The sequence below is a fragment of the Trachurus trachurus genome (genome assembly GCF_905171665.1).
Source record: "Trachurus trachurus genome assembly, chromosome: 6".
NCBI classification, from domain to species: Eukaryota; Metazoa; Chordata; class Actinopteri; order Carangiformes; family Carangidae; genus Trachurus; species Trachurus trachurus.
In genome coordinates this window covers 9,419,942-9,447,064 of record NC_139897.1, presented here as the reverse complement: position 1 = coordinate 9,447,064, position 27,123 = coordinate 9,419,942, and the positions used below count along the sequence as shown (strand labels likewise).

The following is a 27,123-nucleotide window of genomic DNA, read 5'->3' as shown; positions in this document are numbered from 1 at the left end:
TCTTTCTTAATAAAGAATTGGTCAATAGTTTTTTTCTGGATCCTGAAACTGGTTGCATAACAGCTTATAGAGTCTATTAAAAGGTAATTTCCTCATTTCCTCCACTGGAAGGCTTCAGGTTTTATTAACTGTGTATTTTGTTGAAGAAATGTTTCCCTAAACTGGCCTTTGTTGCTAATTCATCATTCGCACAGAGAAAATAATTGTCAAAACTTTGACAGCGGTTACATCTCTGCTCCACGTGAGCTGCGTTCACATTTTCCGTTTTTTCTCTCCCCACCAGGGTTTTTTCCGGCGGACCATCCGCCTGAAACTGGAGTACGACAAGTGTGAGCGCCGCTGCAAGATCCAAAAGAAGAACCGCAACAAGTGCCAATACTGCCGCTTCCAGAAGTGCCTGTCAGTGGGCATGTCCCACAACGGTGAGCGGTGCAGGGGCAGGGGCAGGGGCAGGTCTGGGCAGTGTTTCAAGCTCAGCAGCATACGTGCACACACACACACACACACACACACACACACCTACACACACACACATGTCGTGTTTCTTGTTATTTGTAAATACACACTGCCTAACAGAGTAGCACAGTTGTGCAGAAGCCAAGAAAGATTGAACAGGCACGTATGCACATAATTAGCACAAGTGAGCGACCTGACACCACACTTGGGTGTTAAGTTGCAAGTTAAGGCAAGTTACTGGCTGAACGCTACTCAAGGCGTCTCCACAGCTGTGTGTATGTCCCTGTGCGAAAATTCACCCATTGCAACATTTTCACCCATTAAAACCCATTCACACCGTTTTTTTTAAAGTTTTTTTTTTACTTTGCTCATTTCGGATCAGACAAGACCTGTTACTCATGCAGTTACAGCACATGATCAGTCTGTGTGTGTGTCTGTGGGGCTGGAGTCGTATCAGGCAGCGGCCGCCTGAACCCACTCAACCCTTTTGGTGCAGACGTGAGTCACATAATCAGGTGAACAGACCCACCCGATTATGTGAATTCCAACCTGCAAAAACCCTATGGAGGGCCCTGACAGGCTGCATTGCTGCGCAGACACTCAAGACAGAGCATTGTTGCACATCAAAAGTTATCATTATAAATGCTAATGAACCACGTGACCTAAAAGTATGAGGTTCTTCTGTTTTAAATTGCAACCTTGTTTTAATACTACAGCTCAAAGTCTTTCCTTCATAGAGAAATACATTCAACAAATCCTGTTTTGTTTTTTTCCAGTCTGACTCATGTTTAGAGTCCGATACTTTGATACTTCACAACAAACTTGTTAGTCACCTGCAACTGCGACATCTGTGAAATCCCCAAAAAACAAAACACACGTCTTTCTTTAATACCTTACGTCAGATTCGTTCGTCAGTGCTGCTTATCTTTGTTTGGAATACAAGAATATTGAGGTCAAAGTATGAGATTCTGGCCAATGTTGTTTACTCTGTGTAAACATACAACATGGCATGCTGACCCTTGGCCAAGGTCAATGTCCTAATAGAAAAAAAAGTTCTGAAATAGATTTTAGGAGATGACATGTGTGTCGGGGGAAAGGGGCAGTTTGCTATCCTGTCAGTGTAGGCGCTGGGTTTACATATAGACTTTGCAGATTGTGTTATTGAATGTGTGGACATGGGTGGACTGAGCCTCTGCATTTTGTTTCATGGGGTTTTGACTTAAAAGCCTTTCCAGTGTTTCCTTAAGGCATAGACTAGATTTTGATAACAATATAATGCCTTAAAGCTCAGCAGCAGCAGTTTTCCTGTCCGCTGCACTTCCTGTCATGGTATATGTGTATTGAGTTGCATTGGTCCAAATGTAACCGTAGATGAGAAGGAAGGAGATCTGAGACGCGAGTGCAACCCGATGAGGTCTGGTGGTCTAAGATGCCACAGGACCAGAGAACTGCTAATTTTGGTTGTATGTCGTTCAGTTTGCATCGACTGCTGATCGATTCCAGTTGAATCTGACCATGCTGATTCTTCCTTACTGAAACGGCTCACGGCTCTTTTTTTCTTTTTTTTCTTATTATTTATTATTATATTAAAAAAATATGTGAAATGAGAAATTATTAAGTTTCCAAAAAAGCCCAGATAGTTATATGTGCATTCAGATTGAGTCACAGTCTGATGCTCTGTTTTATTTATAATAAAAAATATGAACTATTCAAAACATAGTTGAGATAGATTCTGACTTAGTATCAGAAAATATGCATATACAGTATTTATTCCTTGTGTGGTATGGGGGATGGCAGTACTCCATGGCTTTATTCTAAAGTGGACAGTGCATCTTTTATTTGATCAAATTGAAAGTGTCATGTAAGATGCTAAGATCAATTTCTCCAATGAAAAAGCACAAAGCCAAAAGTTAGGCTACTCTTGAATGCTGCAAAAATGTCCTTGGGTGAAACTTTACCACTCATGTGCTTTACTTCATTTCTGAAGTATGATGCAGACTAGCTAACGACCGCTTTGCCTGCTGTTGCCTCCGCAGTGTGGTGCTTCTATTATCACACGGCAAACAAGTGATTGAATGCTTCTTGATTCCAGAAACCTAATGATCCTTCTGATCTCATGCTGCTCTGCACTGTAATAAACACTGCATTTTGTGTTCTTGCAGAAAATAATAGCTCCAGAGTGATGATAGTGACTAACTCTAACACTGGAGTCAGAGACCCACATATGATTCCACTGAATGACAGACTGTCACCCTCCCACCTTTAGGCTGCACCCCCCTCCTCCCAACTTGAGTCACAGACTCATCCCCTCACACCGGCTCATAGGAAATGGACTTATGCTCAGCTTAGCATCACTCACTTCCTCTCATCTTAATTAGACTTGGCTCCTGCCCAGGCGACTGCTGTGGGGCTTTACCAGCTTCAGATGATCCATCCACTTTGTGAGCAGTAATCTAATGGGCCCTCATGCTGTCTGCTAGCTCCACATCTCATCCCCCCGCTCGGCCCTGCTCAGTGCTCCTGGATTTGTTTCATCAGCGGGGTGGCTCGTTGGAAAACGGGGAACTCAGATCTCCTTTTATGCTTTTATGGTCTTGTAAATGCAGGCAGTGAGTTCAGCTGGATTTTGGCTTCTCAGTGGGAGGTGTGTGTGTGTGGATGTGTGTGGATGTGTGCACGCACCAGCTTGTGCTTATTTTCGATTTTTTTTTTTCGATTGGTGAGGAGGGGTTAAAAACAGTTCACCTCTAATCTCATTAGTCAAATGGGATCAGGCCGTCTGAGAGATGCCAGCATCCTCTCGTAGAAAAACAACTCTTGCATGGTGTTGGCGCAGACTTCACACAACCACTGCCCACTTCCAGCACACCTCGTGACGGCTTGTAACCCAGTGTGTTCATTCACAATTTCCTATAGCTGTAATGCATACAAATGAAAGTCCCTTTTATTTATTTTATTCAACAGACAGTGATTCTGTTTCCACATCCTGCTTCTGTTGTGCGTTACTGGCATGGAAGTTTGGACCTCAAGGGTAAAAAAATCACTTTGTGAATGTTAATTATTATATTAGATATTAATGTTATCTGACTCTCAAAATGTTGCAGTGTAATTTTGCAAGAAAGGTTTGTTTAATCACGTCCTGTGGAATTGTGTCATTTGATTACACCCAGCGGCTCCAGATGATGAACAGATGTTCTTTCAGGAACCAGATTACTAACACACCATTACTGTATGCACCTCGATTACATGATTGAATATTTGGACTCGGAATTGTTCATAATTTAAGGACACATAAAGATTATTTTTCGATTGAAATAGGTTTAGTTCCTGTATCTCTGAAAGAACCTCCTGTGATGAAGGGCTCTGTGTTTCCCTGACCTCTTGGCCTCTTGTTTGGGAGATGGGAGTCATTTGAAAGCAGTTTTCTTTGGATCTAGTGCAATTTTCTGTTTGTACATCTATTTTTTGCTGTTGTCTTCTTGTATAAACCAAAGAAACAAATCATGTCTTAAAATTAGGTTTAGACTTCTCTGTCTTTGAACTGAAGGTCCACAGATACAAGGAAAGTCCATTTATTTAGAAAACAACAGGATACTCAGAATCATAGACTCAGGGGGGCTTTGGCACCGGTTATCAGGAGAACAGTCCAAGAACTGCTCTCCAGTGATGCTATTTTTGAACATTTCGTTGCTACTGCTCCTTTTTCTGTTGGATGGATTTAATAGTTTTGGATACATTTAATGTTTTCTTTTCTTTGCTTATGTTGACTTGGACTCTTTTTTTTTTTTTTTACTTCATAGGGTGTCTTTGTAGAGATTTTGAAAATGATTCCTCCAGATGTCAGCATCTGGAATAAGTGGTAATTGTGGTTTTGTGTTCAAGGTATTTAAATTTTTTTAAAGCTGAGTTTGTTACGAGCTCTTCTCTGTCTTATACAGTAGTTTTTTCCATGTTCTGTTGCATGGCCTGTTGATTTTGTACAGAAAAACACAATACATGTCACATCCAGTGTTTTTAATACATTTATAGATATTTATATTGTCTCCTGATTAATACCGGCACAAATTCTCAATCTGTCTTTCTTTCTGCTGTTCACAGCCATCCGTTTTGGTCGGATGCCTCAGTCGGAGAAGCTAAAGCTGAAGGCGGAGATGGTGACGGGGGACAGGGAGGTGGAGGACCCTCAGATAGCCGACCAGAAGACGCTGGCGAGACAGATCTATGAGGCCTACCTCAAGAACTTCAACATGAACAAGGCCAAGGCTCGAACCATTCTCACCGGCAAGACCAGCACCCCCGTATGTTGATTAAGAGAAGTGGTGTGAGTGTGTGTGGATTGCGTGTTCATGGTTCTCTTCATTACCAGAGTTTCCTCACAGGTCAAAGTCATGTCGTCTTGCAACTTGTAATTTATTCCTTTTCCATTTGAGCTATTTTTAATGTCATTCTGACAGCGCAGAAAATTTGTAATCATCATCATGTCTCAACATGACCTGGCAGCCACCACCTCGGAGATTATCTGCAGCCAGGCAATGACAGAAATAACTTGCTCAATCAGTAGTGCAAGCCAGCGCACAAACTGGACAAGGAAACGTCTGTCTGCATGGAAAGGACATAAGGAGCCAACGTATGAGCCCATCACTTTGCCCCCCCCCCATTCCTGCGCTCTGTTTCATCACCCCTCCCCGATCTGACCGAAAATATTCCTCAGCCTCGTTTCTGTCGCTGTGTTTTCATTGGAGCAGAGGGGTCAGCTAAGGGGAGGGTCAGGGACTGCGGCTGGGAGTTGTTGTGAATTCCACGGATGGATGTGTGTAGGTGTGAAATCGGTCAAGAGCGACAGGTCACTCCAAGTGCAAACCCATGTTCAAACACAGACCTTCCCCACTTCTAGAGATCAAAGCTCCCAAATAGTCAAGTATCTTTTTGGAGAGGCCAGATGGAGTCTGTGGGCTCCACAGGCGCTGGGAAACAAGCAGCTGGAAACGCACCTCTGATTTTGTGGTTTCACAGCACTTTCAATAATAGCACAAGTAGTGCGTAGTAAGTGCATAAAAAGATCTTCAAATCAAATACTTAACGTTATATAACTCTATATTTATTTTAATTCTTTTTTATTTTTATAAACACTCAGGGCACTATTGCACAGTTGATACAGAAAACTTTCCTAAGAAACTCCTACTTAATTGTCCTTGTGTAAGAAGTGTGAACAGCAGCAGGTGTCCAGGGAGTTCCTGAGACGGAGACAGAACAGCTCCATGAGGACTGACTCATCAGACTCACCGTCTGGGAGGAAACATAATTGTGTCGGTGTTGGCGCAGATTTGTGCGCAGCTGATTTTATTGTCCAGCTCAACTGGTTCAGCAGTATCGTGATTCACCTGAACAGTTTACAGCCTTAACAAAATGAAAAATAAAAACAGAGCTAAAAGAAATGCCAAGCTCTCACTTTCTGCACTGGAGAGTTAATAACTGTGATCCAAAAGATTATTCAACTACGTTGAGTTCATACAGTAGTTATATTTATATGATAGAAATACACGTTATAAGTAGATAACTTTGTATCACACACAATTTGATAAGTAATTTTGCTAAATCTTTTGTTCTGTAGTGAGTGAGAGATAATTTAAATAATTTAACTAATACTTTGACTTCATAATTCTACACTTAATGGTCTGGCATAATAATTTTACAATTTAGTGGCAGTTCTCCCATTGACTGCATCCTTTACATTAGTAACCACCACCGACCCTAAATGGGTTTAGCAAAATATCCATGTTCAGTATGATTCTGAGTTGTATATTGAAAGAAATTTGTGTCATCTAACTTTCAGTTCCTCAAAGTCTACAATAGTTCCATCAGCTATCGGCTCAGTGTAGTAATTAGTTACTTATTGAAGTTGTTTTGCTGCCAGACTTTGTTGACAATATGTTTCTCACCCGCAGTAAAAAAAAAAAAAAAAAGGTGTCAATTGGCATGAGCCGATATTAAATATTAAAATGTCTCTGTGGTTATTGTAACAATATGGTGATGGTTTGCTTCTGCAATCAGTTCAGGCTGTTAGCTGTTATGTATCCATTAGGGAAGCTCAGGTAGCATGTGCATGAACATTGCTTCAAAGCATTTTTAAGAGGTGAATACTTCATCAACATTCAATACAAACAATGTAACAATACTCCCATTTTTATACCTGATAATCAAATATTGTATCGACACAGAAGTGCCACTAGATCAAACAGCTCGGCGTCACGTCCCTCATTCCTCCCCTTGCTGCTCCGGCCACAATTAGCACAGCGTTCATGAGTCTGAGCTGTGATATGATGGGCAGCAGCAGGTGGAGCTGCTCATCAGATGCTGGAACAGTGACACAGCTTAAAGCGCCTATTAACTCGAATCAATCACTGCTATTCAAAACTGCTAACATCCACATACCTGTGTCCCACTAATGAGGTTATTTTGAACACTTTGAACACATCTTTTTTAACATGTTGAGAGTGATTTGTCAACAAAGTTTCAGTTTGTCTTCGTTTCTAGAGAAGCTGTTTACACCTGCAACTTTTGTGTGTAAGAGTGTCAGATGGATTTATGGAGCTGTGGGGTCAAGGAGAGTAACTATGTCATTGTGGAAATATTCAAGTGTCAATAAGGGCTTTGGGCTTAGCCTGTCCTTCCAGTAAAAATTTTGTGTAAACACCACAGTCACTAGAGTTTTTCATTGCTGATTCAGCTTTTTCCATATTTATGCAGTTGAGTCAGGTCAGGTTTATTTATGTAGGCCAAAGTCTGTAATCTGTACACAGTGTGCTGGCTGTGTTCCCCTGGAATTAGACACATTTTTTAACCATACTTAACACATATGACTTATGAGAGTGTGTCTCTTTCTCCTTTGTCCTCAGCCCTTCGTCGTCCATGACATGGATACCCTCCAACTGGCAGAGCAGACGCTGGTGGCCAAGATGGTTGGCGCTGCGGGAGTCCTCAAGGACAGGGATGCGGAGGTTCGGATTTTTCATGTCTGCCAGTGCACATCGGTGGAAACTGTCACGGAGCTCACGGAGTTCGCAAAGTCTGTCCCCGGGTTCTCGAGCCTGGACCTCAACGATCAGGTGACTCTTTTGAAATACGGAGTGTACGAGGCTCTCTTCGCCATGCTCGCCTCCAGCATGAATAAGGACGGGCTCCTTGTAGCGTACGGCTCGGGCTTCATCACCCGGGAGTTCCTCAAGAGCCTGCGGCGTCCCTTCAGCGACATGATGGAGCCAAAGTTCCAGTTTGCCATGAAGTTTAATGCACTGGAGCTGGACGACAGCGATCTGGCTCTGTTTGTGGCCGCCATCATCTGCTGTGGAGGTGAGGAGACAGGAAAAAACTGTTTCTGAATTTGCTGCATAGAATATTATATGTTTTTGCTGTTTGAAAGCCTTTACTTACTAGAAAAACCACATGAACATGTGATTTACATGTGAAAGATTTTGCACATGGGAATAATGTTATTTGCACATAGGAAACATGTGGTTTTGGCCCAATTTTATATGAATCACATGTGAATTCCCATGTGAACCCATTTTCCACATGTGGTAACATGTTTTTATCCACATGTGATCACATGTGTTACCATGTAGAGCACATGTGTAAAACATGTTACCACATGTGTAAAATGGGTGCACATGGGATGTGATTCACAAAACCACATGATTCCCATGTGCAAAATTGTTCACATGTGAATAATGTGGTTTTTCGGTAAGGGAAATACTTCAAATAACACAAGATTTCTATTAGATATGTTATTCTATCAGGAGATCATACTACTGTTGCTACTGATACTTTAAAGGGTCTCACTCAACTGTATTTCTCCTCTACTGTGATTAGATCGACCGGGCCTGGTGAATGTGCCGCACATCGAGCGAATGCAGGAGAGCATTGTGCAGGTGCTTCAGCTCCATCTGCTGGCCAATCATCCGGACGACTCTTTCCTCTTCCCCCGGCTGCTGCAGAAACTGGCTGACCTCCGGCAGCTGGTCACTGAGCACGCACAGCTGGTGCAGGAGATCAAAAAGACAGAGGACACGTCGCTGCACCCACTCCTGCAGGAGATCTACAGAGACATGTACTGAGGATTGTGGACGAATTAACCGGGAGAGACGCTCGACAGACCATCTCCTTTTTTCAGGGACAGAAGAAGAAGAGTCCTCCATAAGCTAGGGTTGAACCACTTAACCCCCCCCCACACCCCAAACCCTTTCCTCATGCAGCAAGAATTAGCTTCGGCCAGCACAAGAGGCCCGAGGCCTAGGCAACATGCTGATGCTGCTCTCAGTTTGAAGGTCCACACACTCCATTGTGTGGACCTTCCCAGGCAGAGAAGTCATGTATGCAAAGCTGCGATGTACAGCTGATTGACCCACCCCTGCCCCCCCCCCCCCCCCTCGTCCCCCAGACACCAGTGTATGCAATCTCAGACCAAACCTCTTGGATGTAAACACTAAATACTAATTGAAAGTCTTTGAGGCGACCTCTGTTTATCCCCATCCTGACCCTTTACAAAAAATGAGGACAGACGGTGAACTTGATAGTCGTCACTCCAGCAGTACGTTAGAGAGTACATTTTTATACTGATGTCAAAGAGCAAAGAGCCATATACCTTGACCTTCACAGTTAAACAGCACCCAAATGACTTCTGTGGCAGCCGCGACGTTAAGACAGTAATGATACAGATTTCAAGCAAGGCAGCTTCTGCCAAATTGGCTACCAAGCAAGGCTGGTTGTCCAGGCACCAGCCCTCCAGCACGTTTCCTCACCTTTTTATACAGAGACACGACTGTCACCAGGATCCTGATCCTAATCATTTATTTGTACTGTAAGCAATCTAAGCCATACTCTGTTTGTATTGATACTGGAAAATGATCAACATCTTCCTCTTCCTAACGAGGTAGCATTAGGACTTAGTATGGATTGTCATCCCTTTATTTCTCAGCGTGTACACAACCTGTTTAGGCAGTCGTGTTTTTCCACTTTAGAGTAAAGAAGCATAAGTTGACGTTTTTACAGACTGAAGTGTCCACAGACGCAGATTCATTGTGTGTACACACTGCAAGCACAAACACGCCTTGTGATACGTGAAGAACACACAGTTTTATACTGGACCTCTGTTGAATGCCTTTCTCGCAAAACACATGCACAGACATTTGGCACTCCATCCTGTTTTGTGTCCTGGTATTCAAGGGCTAAGACCAAGATAAACCGCATGACGACCTTAATACAGGCAGACTTAGGGAGGATTTGCTAGAAATGAATTCATCTGTTTCTTAATTTCTCACTCACTGAGGCCCAGTCCCTCAAAATGACATCTCATTATTATTGTTCCTCTCAGTTCTTCATGCTGTCTCTCTCCTCGTTCCCCTGTCAGTCCTTCTGCCTTCTGGTGTGTTGCACTGGCTGTGTTTACTCGTCATAACACATGCAGTCGATTAAGATTCAGGGGTCTAATGTGCACATTTTTCATATGATGGCAAATGGTAAGCATTATTTCTTCTTCATAGAGGAAAATCATAATGGTGTGGCCTCACAGATGAAACCAACACCAAGTTTTTCCTCATCAGGAACATGTCATTGTGAGTGAAAAAGGATTCTGTGTTGGTTCAACTATACAACAAAAGGCAAACACAAGCCCCTGGCCATCTCCACTTATTTGATTTAGTGAATAAACTAAAGCCAGTCAGACTTTTTTTTTAAACTGTTAAGAAATGAGTCTTGACATTTTTCAGAAGTATATAATGTTGGATGAAGACCAAATGTGTATTTCATGTGGCATAATTTAGATGATTTTGTCCTTTATCTGTTATGATGTGAAAAGGCCACTCCTGTATTTTGTTATCATGCTGCCTTTTGTAAGAAAAAAAAACAAAAACAAATGTAAACATGGGAAACAGAAGACCTGCAGTAAAGGAATGCTGACGGTGAACACATGCATGATAGCTTGCATCATATATAGCCTATGGAGTTGTGAGAGAATGCCCCTGCCCACCCCTCCCATCTGCTTATCCAACCAAAATCTCCTAAAATCATGATGAACTGATAGAAAAGTCAGTTATGAGAAATGGACCTTGTGTTTATGATTACATCACATTGTATAAACAGAGTGTACTGTACATAGCTGAAATGATCGCACTGACTGCCCGCCCCAACTTTTAACTCTTGAGGTATACAAGGTACTAATGATGATCAACTTTTGTATTCCTTTGTTTGGTTAAAAAAAGAAACTTTTAAATTCTACAGCAAGTGTAGTTATGTACTGTATGTTCTCTTTTTGCTTAAATGCCACATAATTGTGTTATAATTGTATTGGATCATATTTTTATACTAAAGTATATATGTATGACTAAATCGAATCATTGTATATTTGAAATGGCACGAAGAGTGCAGTGTAAATAGACTTGAGAGTCAATAGGGCAACTAGTCATCTGAATATCCGTAGACCTGAATCCCAGCAGGGACGTTGCTTTTGTTCACTTGCCGTTTCGTAGAAAGAGAACCATCACATCTGCAATATGCACTCGGTTTCATTTCATCTGTACTTCATTTATCTGATAAACTGTGCTGTTATGAAGCATCCAAGGGCTGTGCGTTACAGCTCACAAAGCTCGGCCTACATGATCTCTGAATACAATGGAAACTACACTTCTCATATGAAATAGTGAGCTACTCAGCATAGATCGTGGAACACTGCTCTCCTCTTTTTATACTCTCTTCTCAGGTTGCACATTCAGACAACAAATAGGGTGATTAACATATGCACAGAGTTTCATCATACTATCAGTTGCCTCTTCATAATGAACAAAACAACCTTTATTTTATTTTATTTTATTTTTTTGCTCACATCTCTGTTCACATACAGTGAATGCCATCATAATTTGCCATCGTATCACATGCTATTACAATACAGAAGATGCAGTAATGAAAATGCAGTATATATTGTTGTATAATCTTTTTTTGTCATGCTTACTGTCTGATTTTCTCCCCTCACTCGCTGCTATATCGTACTAACTCACCTAATATTTCTTATGCCATGAGTAGATTACCGACTTTTCAAGCTGCCTCTTACTTATTATTATCTTCTCACAGAATGTCAGTCCCACATGCAGAATTCACTCAATGCAGCTCTGGTTTATCCCCCCCTTGCAGACTCCTGGGGACTCAGGTGCTCCTTTGTATGCTTGGCGGATTAACCACAAACAACCTGTGCCTTAGCGTGTGAAGGATACCATGAAACACAAGAGATTCATAAAAATTTAAAAAAAAAAAAAAAACTTGACTTGTGCACACACACACTTAGAATTGTATACCGTTGGTGTCCTCAGCTAGATTTAGCTGCTGGCGACACAATCAGGCCACGCAGAGAGGAAATGATGTCACAGCACATTTAGGAAAATATTCTGTGTAAACCACAGTAAGATAGAGGCTTGAAAGCGCTATTGAAGTTTCATTTTACAGTTTATAGTGAAGGATTTGCTTTAAAGAGAGGACAGACTTTAAAAGAAATAATAAAAAGCTGGTCAGAAAATGGTTGAAAATGTAGAGGCAGGCCCTGGAGGAGAAGTCATGTAAATGTGTGATGTCTGCTTTCCCTTAGGAATGTCTGTTTTGTGTTGAATCGACAAGGGACTTTTAACTTGTATCAGGGAAACCTAGTCTTCCTTTGGTGAACTAGCTCAGGACATAGAAAGGTACTGTTCTTCCTTCTCGCTCTATCTGTCTCGCTTACTCCTTCTGGAATAAGTTCATTAGTGCTCTGCCTTACAGCATACAAACACCAACAACAATATTGATTAATATTAGCTTATTTGTATTTCCCAAAACGGACAGAAAGAAATATATTACCAGGGGGCAGCAGTCATGAGAATTAGATATTTGATTTTTTTTTTTTTTCTTTTCTCTTCCTGGAGTTTGTTTTTGTGGATATAGTGTCATGCAAAGAGACAACAGAGACTGTCTTTGGATGTGTTGTTAATGTGTACTGTGGCTTGGTAACAATACTGTAAATGTTTGATGAATGTATATCTAGTCATTTAAACAATGAAACAAGTTGACATTGAATGGATTTCAAAATAAAATGATTTTAAAATCCACTATATTCTGTATGCTTGTTTTAATGCTAGAGTTGATTTCATTTCCAGTTGAAGGTTGCTGTGGTTATTTCAATAAATGATTATTTTCCAGACTAAAACTTCCACACACACAAACATCTAGAAACACATAGTAACATGCAGTTATGTCATGTTAGCTGAACCACACACAAGGTCGCCATCTGTTGGCTTGCAGTCGATATTAGTATGATGTAATGAAGAGCATACAGTCTATTGAGTCAGGGATTTTTATAGTATACTGGTCAACGAGTTGAATGCAGAAAAGGGAACAAGTTACATAACAGCCTGTAATTATATTATATTATGACGTTATTATGTGAGTTCATGAGTGACAAAAATCACTTTTTCATTTAGCCTTTATTTAAATATATGATGCATCCATCTGTGGCTCTTAAAAACATCATGTATTTGGTCTTGAAATTAATGTTGTGGTTTGTCAAGGCTTGCTGGACGTCTTCAGTGAATAAAATACATAAACAGCAGGGGGACGGGACTTCTTGCATATGTGCTGTTAAGGCACTACAGTAACTATTAACGCTTCCCCCATAGGCAAACAATAAGATCCTAAACAGATTTACATTAGTAAATATTGACCTGAGTAGGATATTCTTTAAGAGGAAGTGGAACTTTACATCAGGAAACAAAACATTCAGGTTTTGTGCAGTGTGAAACTGTAACTTATTGAAAAATTAAAAATCATTTTAAAAAAAAGAAAAGAAAAAAAATAATAGAGTCATTACAGTCTAGTGCAAGAGGGGTGGTAGCTATAGTTTTCTCAATTATTGTTTCTACTAGTAGGCTACCTGTAGTTTGTTTTTTGTGTGGATCTAGGTGATGGTCTTAAAACTATAATGGAGGTTTAACATGAGGGCAAGAGGACCTGTATTAAGCCCCTTGTTCTGTCAGATACTAGACTTGCAGGCTCATCCAGTGGGTGAGTCAAACTGCTCCTGGGCCTCTGACCTCAGGAGATGGTTAAATGTGTGTATGGTTGGTGCACGTCGGTTCAACTTGTTTACTTTGCAGAGACAGAACACACTAATGACTATATTTAAAGGCGTGAAGTGTCAAAAAGGACACCGGGAGCCTGGGGTCATAAAGTGAGTGCTATCTAAACAACAGCAGGCTGACGGGCGAGGGCCAGTTGAACGGGACAGTGTCAGTGTCCCTTCTCCTCCTTTGAGGACCAGTGCACTAGAGGGCGCTCTACTCCCAACGACCCTCTCCATGCTTCCTTCCTCGCTCTGTTTGTCACATTGTCCAACATGGCTGCGTCCATGGTGAGGACTTGCCGTCATGTATCGCGGCATGGGTCCTGTGTTCTCCTCAGGACACCGGGTCTGGGCCGCAGACCCGGGTCTAACTTCCAGTGTTCCTCCGCGGCCCACGGCGGACTGCTCCTCTCCCTCAATAAACGCGGTCTGCTCAAGGACTCTTTCCCGGAGGACGCAGCTCAGGACCAGCTGCCTCGGCTGCTCCAGTCCGGCGCTCAGACCGTGTACTGCGGCTTTGACCCCACGGCCGACAGCCTCCACGTGGGCAACCTGCTCGCCATCGTCGGCCTGCTGCACTTCCGCAGCGCCGGGCACCACGTCCTGGCGGTGCTCGGAGGGGCCACGGCGCAGATCGGAGACCCGAGCGGGAAGACGAGCGAGAGGGAGCGGATGTCCGCGGACGCCGTGGAGGCGAACACCCGGGGCATCAGGGAGAGCATCCACAGGATATTCACCAACCACGAACTGCACTTCCACGACAGCTCCAGGACGCCGGGCACCGTGACCGTGCTCAACAACCTGAGCTGGTACAAGGACTGGGGCGTCGTGGCCTTCCTGTCGGAGGCCGGCAGACACTTCAGGATGGGCACCATGCTGAGCCGCCACAGCGTGCAGGCCAGGCTGAAGAGCGCTGACGGTATGAGCCTGACCGAGTTCACCTACCAGGTGTTCCAAGCTTATGACTTCTACCACCTGAACCAAATATACGGCTGCAGGATTCAGCTCGGAGGCACCGACCAGCTGGGCAACTTGATGTCTGGCCATGAATACATTCACAAGTAAATGTCCATCCTACTTTAAAAGAGTGCAGCAGCTACCTCACTGTGGTGGCAGTGCTTTGGGTTTTGAATGGAGAAAGGCAGAGAGCTTGGTCCCAAACTTTGTTGAACAAACAAAACAAAAAAAAAACCTGTTGATGTAAATATGTCATTGTACTTTGGTAAATGTCCACAATAGAAAAGGTGATGTGGCTTGTCAGGAGTCAGACCTCCAATCCACAGAGGAGCACTTCATTTTATTAGGTGAGCTGCTGTTTACATAGGGATGGGTTGTAACTGCTTCAGTTCAGTTCAGTTCAGACTTTATTAATCCCAGAGGGAATTTTTTATAGTTTTACAATCTGCCAGACAATGTACAAAACAGAAAAACACACACACACAAGCTGACAGGTGTGGTGAGCTTGGCCAGAGACAACAGACATGTAAGGTGACCTTGGGTTCTTGAAAGGCGCCAATAAATAAAATTTATTATTATTATTATTATTATTATTAGAAGGACACATTACCTGAACCTACCTGAACTGACAGCAAGATTCAACAAGGAGACGTCTGACCATGAGTCCATCCACAAGTAAAAGTCCATTGTATTTAGACTATAACAAAGCTCTGTCTTCTACATGAAGACAGATATATATTTATACCAGACCCCCTTAAATTAGAATTCCACATTCCAGAAAATGTAACTAAATGTCCTGTGTAACTGAACAGAGCCATTCTTTATAATGCTAATCCCCCAAGCACACTAATTTTAGTAAGATATTAACTTTGCCTGATCTGCCTATGGGGGCAGAGTTTCTTTTTGTTGCTGCTCTGATGGACATATGGAAATCCTCTATAAACATACTGAACTGTGTTCTATTGCTATGCAGATCAGACAAATCAAAAGTCCTCAGACTTTGAGTGGCCATCTTTATTTTACAGCACAGTTTTGTAAAACAATAACACATTATGATCATATCAACTCTAGAGTTTGTGTAAAACTTGTGTGGATTGGTTCACACTTTTCATTTTAATCAAATACACCAATCCAGATGTGTAACACTTGAATTTCTCGTATGATTGCAGAATGAGCGGTGAGGAGGTGTACGGCCTGACCATCCCCCTGGTGACCAGCTCTGTGGGGGACAAGCTGGGGAAGACGGCAGGCAACGCAGTGTGGCTCAACAGAGACAAGACATCGCCATTTGAACTCTACCAGTTCTTTCTCAGGCAGCCTGACAGCAGCATCGAAGGGTAAGGCAAGGCAAGGCGCATTTCATACCAAGGGTGCAACTCAATGTGCTTTACATAAAAACAAAACATTTAACAGTATGAATTGGAAACAGGAAAAAAAACATACAATTTTTAAAAACCCCAAATAGTAAAAATTGGAAATATTAAAGGGATAGTTCGAGGCAAATGCAGAGACTGCTTGCCGAAAAACTGCCTCCGACGGGAACGTGAATCAGCAGTTTTGCATGAATGAATTTATCTCTAAAACAACTCTGTCTCGTAACGTTTTGTTATTGTCTCATAGCATGGTGAATGTCCACCAGAGCGTTTTGGAGTTGTTGGATTGTGTATTTGATGAGTTTGATGAGGGAATACAAGAAATTCCATTTTCCTCCGTAGCGTAGCTCTGAGCAGCTTGCGGCTCTGCTCCGCCATCCTAAAAATAGCTTGCACTCATACTGCTATGACTATAGGGATTATGGCAATGGGCCAATTTGCCAAAATGTTGAACTATTCCTTTAAACATACAATTAAAAGCAAGAAAAAAGAGAAAAAAAAGGGTATGTGAACATAAAGTGTAATAGCTGAAAGCGTCCCTTAAAGAGGTGCTTTAGGACCCATCACCTTCTTTTCCCGGTTGAATACGTCAATGTGACATATTCTAAGAGGCTCCGGAAACTATTAGGAGTCGGACCAAATCAGTTTTTGCACCTTTTGCCCTTTTTGTGCTTCAATCTACACTTAATAATCTACAAAGACAATGTAAACACACAGATTTAGAATCTCTATTCAAATGTTTTATTATGTAAAAACTGCAGTTTCACCAGTGTTTGGCTGTGCCAGTCAAGGACAGATGAGGACACTCATTGTCATGCCAACAGGTGAACCTTCAGCCCAGTCTCAGGTGGAGCCTCTGTACACTGGAGCTGGACCTCTCTGTCCTCAGCTGCATTTATGCTCCTTCATTTCTGATCAGTCTTGCTGTGTCTACTGCTGAGAGCGCCCACATAAGCCTGATGTTGCCACCACCATGGTCCACTGCAAGGATCTGATGAGCAGTGCCAGGTGTTGTTCACCAGACAGAGTGCTTGGAGTTCTGCCCAGAGACTTCAATTTTAGTTTCATCAGATAAGAGATAAGGACGTTTAATGCGGTCTCTGAGTCATTTAAATGTTGTTTGGCAAACTCCAAGTGGGCTTGTCATGTACCTTTTATCCAAAGTAGCCTCTGATACGCCAGTCTACTGTAAAGACCCGACCAATGCAGTGCTGCTGAGGTGGTCATCCTTCCAACAGGCTCAGGCACAGAGACTGTTGGGTCATTGGTTTCCTCCAGTTACTCGGTTTGGATGGATGGCCAGTCAAATACCAAAATTACCGAGGCCCATGGTGCTCCAGGACACACTGGAGCTTTAGACATGGTTTTATACCCTTGCTCTGATTTGTTCCTCACCACAAAATTTCATGGATTAGCTGTCAGTGGACTTAATCTGTGTTAGAGCCATTTTGTATATTACACATAAGGTGATAAATAATTTAGATTTGTTGGATTTATTCTGATTTTGTAAATTGAGGTTATAAGAGTGCCTATTAGTTAATAACAACTGCTCTCTTCTTATTGGCTGAGACGTGCGTAACGTGATGTATGCGTACTTAGGTTCAGTTATGATTATGGAGGCGAGGAGAGCGCACTAGTTTTTGACCGTGCTAATGATTATTGCCTGATTTTGGATTTCTACACAGTTTTTTTTATTTTTTGTTGTAACTTGAAGAAAGGTTTCAATAAACCCTTGTGAGAAAGAAGAACTGTGGAGTTTTTATGGCCTAAGACACGCGTCAACTACATGCTTGCGCTCCATAGCTTTAGTGTGTGTTTAAAAGGTAAAAAGAGACGGAGCCACACTTACAATGAGTTTTGGTCCTGACATGTAGGATGTATTGTGGGACATACGCAGGATTTGTGAGACTTTCTAAACTGAGGTTGAACAAATAATTTTGCCAAAGGTTTATGTATTCTTTGTTATTATGGACTACTGAGCAACTGCACTGGGCAAAATGACAGTTTTAACCATTTAGATCACAATGTGTTGGCCAGACAAAGAGCTTGGAATCCTTTCTGAAGGTATTCTTTGGTACTGTACAGGAGGCTGACGTCACGTATACATTGTGGTCTTTTCTCAGGTACCTGAAGCTCTTCACCTTCCTGCCTCTGGCCGAGGTGGAGAAGCTGATGGAGCAGCAGAGAGAGGATCCGGGTAAACGCCTCGCACATAAACGCCTGGCTGCAGAGGTGACCAAACTGGTGCATGGAAAGGAGGGCCTCGAAAGCGCAAAGAGGTCAGAACCATTTCTATGTTTGTTTGTTTTTTAACATTCTTAAAAATCCTTAATCATTAATTCACCTTAATTAACACATTTAATTTGATCACTGCAGATGTACCAACGCACTGTACCACAGCAGTGTGCAGGCCTTGGAGGAGATGAGTGACGAGGAGCTTCAGGAGCTTTTCAAGGAGGCTCCTTTCCATGAGCTGTTGCTGGAGCCGGGGACCACAGTGATAGACGCCTGCCGCAGAGTCAGCGCGATCCCAGAAGGACCCAGAGGGTAGGCACCCATCCTGCTTTAATTTTTTTAAATCCAATTCCACCCATAATCACCATAAAAAATATTTAAAGACTACATCAAAAACAATAATCTGTTCCCAAGTAAATTAAAGTTGTAGAGTCAGCCCACCCACATCTCTTACTCGTGTTCTCTGTAGCCATCTACACAGTTTTTTTTTCATTAGTACCAGTTTATTCAAAAGAAAGCAGCTCCAGGAGGAAACTGTTGACAGGATATTGTGTAACGTTATTGTCAGCTGGTCTTTATTTCTGGAGAGAGGTCTTGCCATTGAAATGCTAAATTCCATTAACTTCATGAGCCATGAATGAAATTCAGTGGAACTGCTTTGTATTTTGGTGGCAGCATCAGGTTTTCAACATATAAAACATATATGATGAATCAATGAATGAATATTGATTAAGATGTTTAATCATTATCTATTAAATTAATGTATTCTCTATATATCTATTAAAAGTCAAAATAGAAAAAATATTTGAATGATGTTCAAATAAAAGTCCAAATATTCAGCTTTTCTTATACTAGAATTTTCAGCTTCAGCTCTGCAGCTCAGTCCAGTGTGTTGAATGTGTTTGCTTGTTCATGGTGTATTCTTTCAGACAGGTCATGTAGACGAAACCAACCCCACCCTTACTGACAGTGTAAATGTTTGCATGCAGGTATCGGATGATTGCGGATGGAGCCGTGTGGATCAATCACAACCGGACAGACAAACCAGACCAAGTGCTGATCCCTAAACTCCACATCCTGTCTAACGGACTGACCTTGCTCCGAGTGGGCAAGAGGAACTTCTACATCATCAAGTGGCTCAGTCTATGATGAAGTCACAAGGGACCTGTTTACTGTAATGGACTGACTGAAGGTAGGCCACTACACCTCAGCCGAGACGTGGATGGACTCATGTTTATGTAAATGGTAGGCGTGGCCTAAACTCCTACTGATTACTTGTGCTTATAAATCGTTGTATCATATAAATGTGTATATGTACAGATGTGACTATTTATCAAAAGCTATTATTAAAAGCATTTGATACTGTATAACGTCTGTTTCCTGTTGACTTTGTATTCCCACTGAGGTCTTTCTGAGAGTGCACACTAGGGGGCAGCATTGTCCCAGTCATAATGTCGGTGGTGCAAGCGGCCACAGCTGCACCACATAGCCTGCTGTGACCCCATAGGTAAATAATTGCTAACAGTAAAATTAAATTGCATCATTTCTCGCAAACAGGTTATGGTTCTATTTTAAGCGAATCATGTTTCTCTCAATTTGATGCAAGCACAAGGCCAACATCTGTTTGACTGGGGCTGTTTTTTCTGTCTTTGCGGTGGTGAGTGTAAACTGTCCAAAAAGAAAAGCAACAGGTTTTTAGAGCCATTCAAAAACAAACTGATTTTGGTTGTAGATTATTTTTAGATTTAATTAATTTTCTATTTCCATTAGTAGAATGTTTCTTTCAAGATTGGCATTAGATTTTGTCAGAAAGAAGAGATTTTTCACAGTGGTGTAACTAAGAATTTTCTAACTTTCAGCCAGCATGGCCTTATGTCCCTCTCTGTCTTTTGATATTTTTTTTTTCCTCATTTGCAGACTCTTAAATGGGGACATGTGTGCAGCTCTTTAGTTCTGTATCTTTTCTTCTTTTGATGTTCTGGGGGCCAGTAGAAGTGAGGACAGGGTCAGGTGTGTGCTGACCTTGACTTACCCCACTCAGGCACACATTATTGGTTGAAACCCTCTCATAAAGATACACTTTAACTCTGCTTGTAGTTTGTTTTTTGTTAATGTCAATTAATGGTTAGTTTTCACCTTTTGTGATGGGGGTGCACAGCTACTCTAGCAGAGGACCCACACCTTGAAGCCCTATGCATTTTGAGAATGTCATCTCTTTTAAGGTGGAATGCTTACAAGTTATTCCATTGTCAGTGATTGTTAAATAACTCAAAAACGAATTTTTCCAAATCATACTGATTATTTTTTTGATAGTCTTTTGATTTTGTGTTACTGATGCAAATACTGTATAGCCTTTGTGCATTGTAAATGTCTAGAATATATGTGTTCTAGGTGTGGTATGGAAATGGAGGGAAGATGCTGGAGTCATCTAAACTCAAAATGTTGTCATTTGTTGTTTACCAAATCTTATGTTTGATGTCAAGGGATTTTTTTTCTTCTTCTTCTTTCTTTACATTGATTTTTTCATGCTCCACTGTTGATGTTTAAATTTATCAGCAATCTTCAGAGCTAGGGCAAAAGTTTTTTTTTTTTTGTTTTTTTTCAAAATGCAGTGGCTGAAATGACTACACCAAGAAGAATAATGCTTTTCAGAAAAATAGAAAAATTTATATTTTTGAGAGATTTTTTACCCAAATAATAATCACACATAATCGAACTGAAACGTTGGAGACGAGCTGCTGCGAGTTGTAACTGTTTAAGTTGTTATTGTTGTTGTTGTGTTTGTTGCCAAAAGCTGTCTGCATTTGAATTTAAAAGTTGGGTTTGGTTTTTTAGTGTGAACATACACCAAAAAAAAGTCGTTTGCTGGCATCGACGCCCGGTCCACCTTAAGAAAAGTGGGCGGGCTTAGGCGATTGGACCAATGAGCGTCGTCCTTCGCGTTTAAATAGCTCTGTGTGTCAATCATCCCCCCCCTCCCCTCCGCCACCTCCTCCTCCTCCCTCCCACCCCCACCCACCCCCCCACCCCCCTAAAGTCAAGCTCCCCTCTCAATCCCAAGTACATCTCTCAATCGCCATATTGGGTACTGAGAAGGTTTGTCTGCAGTTTCTCTCACTACGGGAGCAGATTGACAGAGCGCCTTCAGTTCCTGTGCACTTTGTTTTGATGATCGGCGGAGAGCAGCGCCGGCTCCAGATCAGCTCCCCGCGGCCCTCGCCCTCCGTCTGCATGGCATAAGCCGTTTCACGCTTGTTTTGGATCTTGCTCAGCGACGAGGAGATAACCTGTTGTTTCTGAGCGGCGTGTTTTTCTGCTGAAACCTGGACGCTGCCGGCTCGTACACAAACCGTCTCTTTTCTTCGGAGGGGGGGAATTTTTACAAAAAATGTCAGATGTGCGACTTTCAAACGGGAGCCCGACGCTGGAGCGGACGGACCCGCGGGTGTCGGATCACCCCAAACCGTCAGCCTGCAGGAGCCTGTTCGGCTCGGTGGATCACGAAGAGTTAAAGAGGGATTTAAAGGGACATTTGCGGGAGATGGAAGAGACTGCCTCCGCCAAGTGGGGCTTCGACTTCGCCAATCACACGCCGCTGGCCAACGAAAGGCTCCAGTGGGAATTAGTGGATCGCAAAGATGTCCCGGATTTCTACTACCGGCCGCTCCGGAGGGAGAAGGGCGTCTGCTCCGCTGGGAATAACAATGTGGATCTTAATGGGAATCATAACTGTGTTGTGGTGACTCCGAGCGACGGCAGCAGCGACAGGTCCGAGGGGCAGATGGAGTGTACGGAGCAGTGCACCGGGCTGAGGAAAAGACCTGCGAGCCACGGTACGAGCCCAGAGACGGGGAGGTAGAGCTGCTGTCAGCCCCGGAGACCCGGAGACCCGCAGCCTCGGACTGCAGCGGGTCTGAGGCTCCGGGGCTGGGCAGCACGTCCAGCACTGGGCTGCTGCTCCACCCAGCAGACAATGCACCGAGTAGTATGAAGCCCTATGCATTATGATAGACTGTAAAAAGGGAGCAGATTAATTAAAAAAAAATATATATGATAAAAAAAAAAAACGTATCACCTGGGGCTGGGTAGACATGCAACATGACATATTAACTTAAAGGATGGAATTCAATTCTTTACCATCTGTTTCTCTTCGGTACTTCTTCTCCTCACACTGACGGTGAACTTTCCTTTTGCAGACCCCTCGGCCCAAAACAAGAGGTCACACACCAGCTCAGAGGACGTTAGTTGTCCAAGTCTGAGCCACTCTGCAGAACACACACCCAGAAAGACCAGTCCCAAGAGACAGACGTGAGGACGACACACGGTAAGACACTCTTTTATTTATTTATTTTTAAACCTTTATACATCTATAAAATATGAGTAAAAACGTCAAAGGGCTGGTGCAGGGAGCAGCAGACACACTGGGTTGTTTACGAGTCTCATTGTACTAAACTACACACGACGTCTCCCTCTTCCAGCTGTTGTGTTGCAGTGGATTTGACTAAGATCATTTTATTGTGTGCACAGTGGAGTGATACCACACTACAGCACAGTTTAGATGAAACAGTACGTGTGCACTTGAAAGCTGTCGGTCCCATTCATTAAGCAGCAGTGATAGTAGCAGTAGTAATAGTAGTAGTAGTAACAGTGGGAGTATAGGCGGCTGCAGCAGCTGCTTCACTTAGTTCACCAGAGTTGTGTGCGTGTGTTTTTTTTGTTGTTTTTGTTTTGTTTTTTTGCGCTTCACACTTGTTTGAATGTTGTGCGATCGATGCACGAGGAACTCAGATTAAAGACCGAGGAGAAAAAAACGTGGCTGCGCATTTCCACCTTTTACTACAGCAGCCTGCCACGACCCGAGCCCGAGTTTCCGACTAAACTGTAAACAACAAGTGCTGAACAACAGTGTAGTAGTAACACGTCAGCAGCCACTGCCCTCAGCGCAGAGCAGAGCAGGGACGGGAAGGGGCTGGTCTCTCTCTCACACTCTCTCTCTCTCTGCGCCTGTGTGTGTGTGTTGCTGCTGCTGCTGCTGCACTGTAACGTTGCAACACATACACACACACACACATCTGTCTCTGCCGGTGCAAGAAGAGCCGTGCAAGGTCTGAAATCAAGTGTGCTCGTTTGGCCACGGGGGAGGGGGAGAGGGGTGCAGGGGCATGAAATCAGTTATTGTCGTGGCAGCATGGGAAGTGTCAGGGCTGCAGGGGAGGACACACACACACCACATCATGCCTTCTTAATAGAAATATGGATTTAATTTGTGCAAGAACAGCTGAGTCGTTTTAGGGATGGTAATTATTTTAGCACAACTGGAAAGATGGTGTTTCTGATGAAAAAGACACTGGAGGAGTTTGTGGCTCTCTGGAAAATATCAGTTTGGACATGCTGTTGTTTTACTGCCAGATCAGGGTGGAAAAAAGCACAAATTATTATTACCGGTAATATAAAATAAAATGAGACAATGCAAGTGAAACCTCATCTTCAGTTATTTTTATTTGTCTGATTTGAATCGTTTGCTTCAGTGCTGTTAAATACAAGAGAAAAAACAGAAACATTCACATAGACAGTCTGCAGTGTGTTTGTGTGTCTCACTATATTTTTGGATTGTGTCAAGTCGGTCCTCTCTGCTCCTCTGTCACAGCTACTGAAGGACACACAGTCATAATATTTTGCCCACATGTCCAGTGAAAGTGCACACACACATGTTCTGCTCTCACTCTCAGATCTTTTGTAAAGAAGGGAAAAAAAAGTGTCAGTGTTGAAATGATGATGCTTTAACCTCCTGTGTTTATTTATTTTCTTTTTATCTTATTTGTCCCACAGAGCTGAAGATGTACGCCCCCCCCACCCTCCTCCCTCCCTCCCCTCTTTTTCTGTGGGGAAGCTCAGTGTTGGCCGATATTTTTTTTGTCTTTTTTTTTTTTTTTTTTTTTTTGGAAGAGGAACTACACAGCATCAGAAACATATCAGCTCTCCTGAAGATGGGGGAGGACGCTGTTGAAGCACTGAATAGAAACACTAAAGTTGTGGCACTCAATTAAAAGTTACTGCCTCTAAAAGCAGTCAATGTAGCAGTGTGCAATTAGGTTTGATTTCCTTTTTTGCTCCTTTTTTTTTACTACCTGTGTGTAAATAAATATATATATTATATTATATTTCTCTCCATATGTAGCACATAAGATAACATTATGATTTGAACACAAATCCTTTTATGTAAAAAGGTGTGAATTTTGATTTGACTTGAAGAATTGCAGTGTAGTTTGATACATGTTTTTTTTTTTCCAAAATGCTGTTTTTTTTCTCCTCCTTATTTTATTTTCTGAAAGGCATGTGACTTTGACACGGTCCCTAATTGCTACATGTAAAACAAAAACCATAGCTTCTCACAGTTTCTTAACAGTGTATCTTCACTCCGTCATCTTCCGAGCTCAGCAGTGAAGAACGGTACAAATGTAGCTCATCTGTTGTTTTTTTTGTTGTTGTTTTTTTTCTTTCCTCTGGTCATTTCAGTGTCACCAAGTGCAGGTTCCTCCTAAGAAGATCTATATTTCCCCAGGAAATTGACACAGGGAAAAAAAAAATATGAGCAATTTAAAGAAAGTATTTATTTTGTGATAGGTGCTTTTTAGCATCAGTTGAAATCTGGATTATGATGTGTTTAGTTTTCTTTTGTTTTTTTCTCAAGTACTCCTGCACACCTCTGCCACGGTGTAACGGTGTGTTTGATTTCCTCTGGAGTTTTGAGGTACTCAAGATATTGAAGGACAAAGACCATGCAAACTGCACAGGTTGTGGTGTAAAGTCGTCATTCTCATGACTGTATTCCTATTGTTTCATCAGCCTTACTGCTCTTCAGAGAGGAGTTCTCTTTTTTTCCTTTCTTTTTTTTCTCATAATAAAGGGTGAATGTCCTACAATACCAAATACATGGTTGCTTCGGTATGGTTGCCAACACTGCCTGTGCTTCTCAGCTGACTTCACATTGTATTACTTTGTGATAACCTTAGACTTAAATTTTCCATTAATGTTTTGTTCTTTTTTTTTTCACCAATGTTGTTAGCCTGCTGACGATGCAAATGTGAGCATCTAAAAGCTTCCCTTTAGTTGCCTAAAGTGTGGGTTATATTCAAAGAGACCAGTGTACACCTGGGTGGAGAGAGAGAGAACAGCTTGTCTCAGTAAATGCAGTCACCATGCCTGTGTATTTGTGTAAATCTTTGCAATGTACCTATGTACATAATTTTGTAAAAACACTGAGAAATTATACTAACTTATTTATGTCAAGCTTTTTTTTTATGTAGAATAAAAATGGGTTTTTGATTACGGTTATCCAAAGTGGCATTTACTTTATTATAATTGTCTTATTTTGTAAAAGCATATTTTTGGTAGTTTTTTTTTCTCCTTATCAATAAGGTTGCAAACTGAGCCCGATAAAATATTTGATGTGCATTTTGTAATGTGTGGTTATAAAATGTGTTGCAATCAATTAAAAGAGAAAATTAAATATGTCTTTTGTTGCTTTTTACACTTGGTGTAAATACATCATTTAACACACTCTCTCCCACACACACACACACACACACACATGCACAGTCTCTGCTTTTTATCTATTACAACAACCGACAAGTTCACACAAGTGGAAAAAAAAAATTCCCTAATTTTTTTCCATCATTTATTAATGTGGAAAACACACAGCTGGAAGTGTAGAGAGGGTCTGTGCATCCTGCTACAATGTGGTGACACTCCCAATATGAATCCACCAGCGTTTTGAGCCGGCTGATGATTGACACTCTGGTCCTCCAATGAAAAGGAGGATGAGGAAAGCAGACCACTTGTTGCAGCCAGTAACATTCAGTAACTTATCATGGGAATGGCTTTCATGGAAAAAATGTAAGTGCTCTGAGCTCAGAATACGATCCTCAACTGAAAGGTAAAAATATTGCAACTGCTTAACTTCAATTTTTATTTTATACATTTTCCTATTTCACTGTGCAGAGTCTGTATTTCTAAGAGTGTGTGAGTGAGTGAGTGAGTGAGTGTGTGTGTGTGTGTGTGTGTATGTGTGTGTTTAAGCAAGTGAGTGTGTTTCCACATATGTTGCCTTGTGTGGTGTGTTTTAAATTATTTTTTTGTCGTTAAATTGCTCCTGCCACTTCTAGTGTTCTTAAATTAATTTTTGGTAATTTTATTTAAAAAAAAGAAAAAAATAACATTTTTTTCCTGTGATTTTTCCTGTAAGGAGGAGTGTACATCTTTCATGCCGAATCTATGTTTAGCAATTCAAAATAAAAATATCTATTTATAATGTTTTATTTTTAATAGGCCTGTAGTTATTAGTTTTATTCATTTACACAGTGATGAGGTGCTGTAAGCTAAAATCACCACACTGAAAAAAAGTCACCAATAGCAGTAAAACCTGAAAGCCACACCACTGCTTCAGAATAAAGCTGCTTTTGTTCTAATTGAATTCGTCATATTGTTTCAATTGATTTAATGTAATTTGATCTAAATGTTATATGGTATATGGGTGAGCCCCTGTCCACAGCTAGCTGCTCCTTGACCCCAGCTCTAACTCCACATGCTTGTGTCTCTGTCTGTCATGGCACATCCTCCACTATAAAACCCAAATTAATGCTTTCACTCACACAGCATCTCCCTGCTTCCTCCTTGTGCCACTGGCACAGGAAGACACCTGCAGCAGCTCTTTAAAGCTGATGGGTGGGGGCTGTGTGTGTGTGTAAAGGGGGAGGGGGGGTCCGGTTCTGAAGTGTGCAGGTGGGTAACCTCAGCCCAGTCGTCCACCCCCACTCTGAGCCCGGCCCATTGTCCCAGTGTGTGGGCCTTTGTGTGGAGAGCCATTGTGAGGGGCCGGGGCTGGCCACTGTTGTGTCTGGGACTTCTCTGCTCAGACAAAGGGCCCGTCTACGAGCCTCCACCCTGCCCAAACAGCAGACTGACTGA

General features: G+C 42.1%; 3 protein-coding genes across 4 annotated transcripts in view; all 3 read left to right on the top strand.

Moving 5' to 3' along the window:
- The window catches only part of pparab (peroxisome proliferator-activated receptor alpha b), a 35,135-nt gene extending 22,554 nt beyond the window's left edge, over nucleotides 1–12,581 (top strand). For both annotated transcript variants that reach the window (XM_083974524.1, XM_083974525.1), the window contains exons 4-7: nucleotides 284–422; nucleotides 4,555–4,754; nucleotides 7,353–7,806; nucleotides 8,326–12,581. In XM_083974524.1, coding sequence (XP_083830650.1) covers nucleotides 284–422; nucleotides 4,555–4,754; nucleotides 7,353–7,806; nucleotides 8,326–8,570 — 1,038 coding nt within the window. In that variant the 3' untranslated portion in view covers nucleotides 8,571–12,581. The remainder of the gene's footprint in view (nucleotides 1–283; nucleotides 423–4,554; nucleotides 4,755–7,352; nucleotides 7,807–8,325) is intronic.
- Nucleotides 12,582–13,864: 1,283 nt separating this feature from the next.
- yars2 (tyrosyl-tRNA synthetase 2, mitochondrial) lies at nucleotides 13,865–19,387 on the top strand (the record flags this gene model as incomplete). Its single annotated transcript, XM_083973049.1, has 5 exons — nucleotides 13,865–14,652; nucleotides 15,718–15,885; nucleotides 18,045–18,200; nucleotides 18,298–18,468; nucleotides 19,146–19,387. 5 exons carry the CDS (start codon nucleotides 13,865–13,867, stop codon nucleotides 19,303–19,305), a joined length of 1,443 nt encoding a protein of 480 aa, XP_083829175.1. The 3' UTR covers nucleotides 19,306–19,387.
- Nucleotides 19,388–20,733: 1,346 nt separating this feature from the next.
- cdkn1bb (cyclin dependent kinase inhibitor 1Bb) lies at nucleotides 20,734–25,653 on the top strand. Its single transcript, XM_083973042.1, has 3 exons — nucleotides 20,734–21,989; nucleotides 22,353–22,480; nucleotides 23,986–25,653. The coding sequence occupies exons 1-2, from the start codon at nucleotides 21,545–21,547 to the stop codon at nucleotides 22,466–22,468; spliced, it is 561 nt and encodes a 186-aa protein (XP_083829168.1). The 5' UTR covers nucleotides 20,734–21,544; the 3' UTR covers nucleotides 22,469–22,480; nucleotides 23,986–25,653.
- The last annotated feature ends 1,470 nt before the right edge of the window (nucleotides 25,654–27,123 follow it).

Coding starts and splice junctions, on each gene's coding strand:
- cdkn1bb (XM_083973042.1), top strand. CDS start 21,545: ATGTCAGATGTGCGACTTTCAAACGGGAGCCCGACGCTGGAGCGGACG. Junction 21,990..22,352: donor GAAAAGACCTGCGAGCCACG/GTACGAGCCCAG, acceptor TTCCTTTTGCAG/ACCCCTCGGCCCAAAACAAG.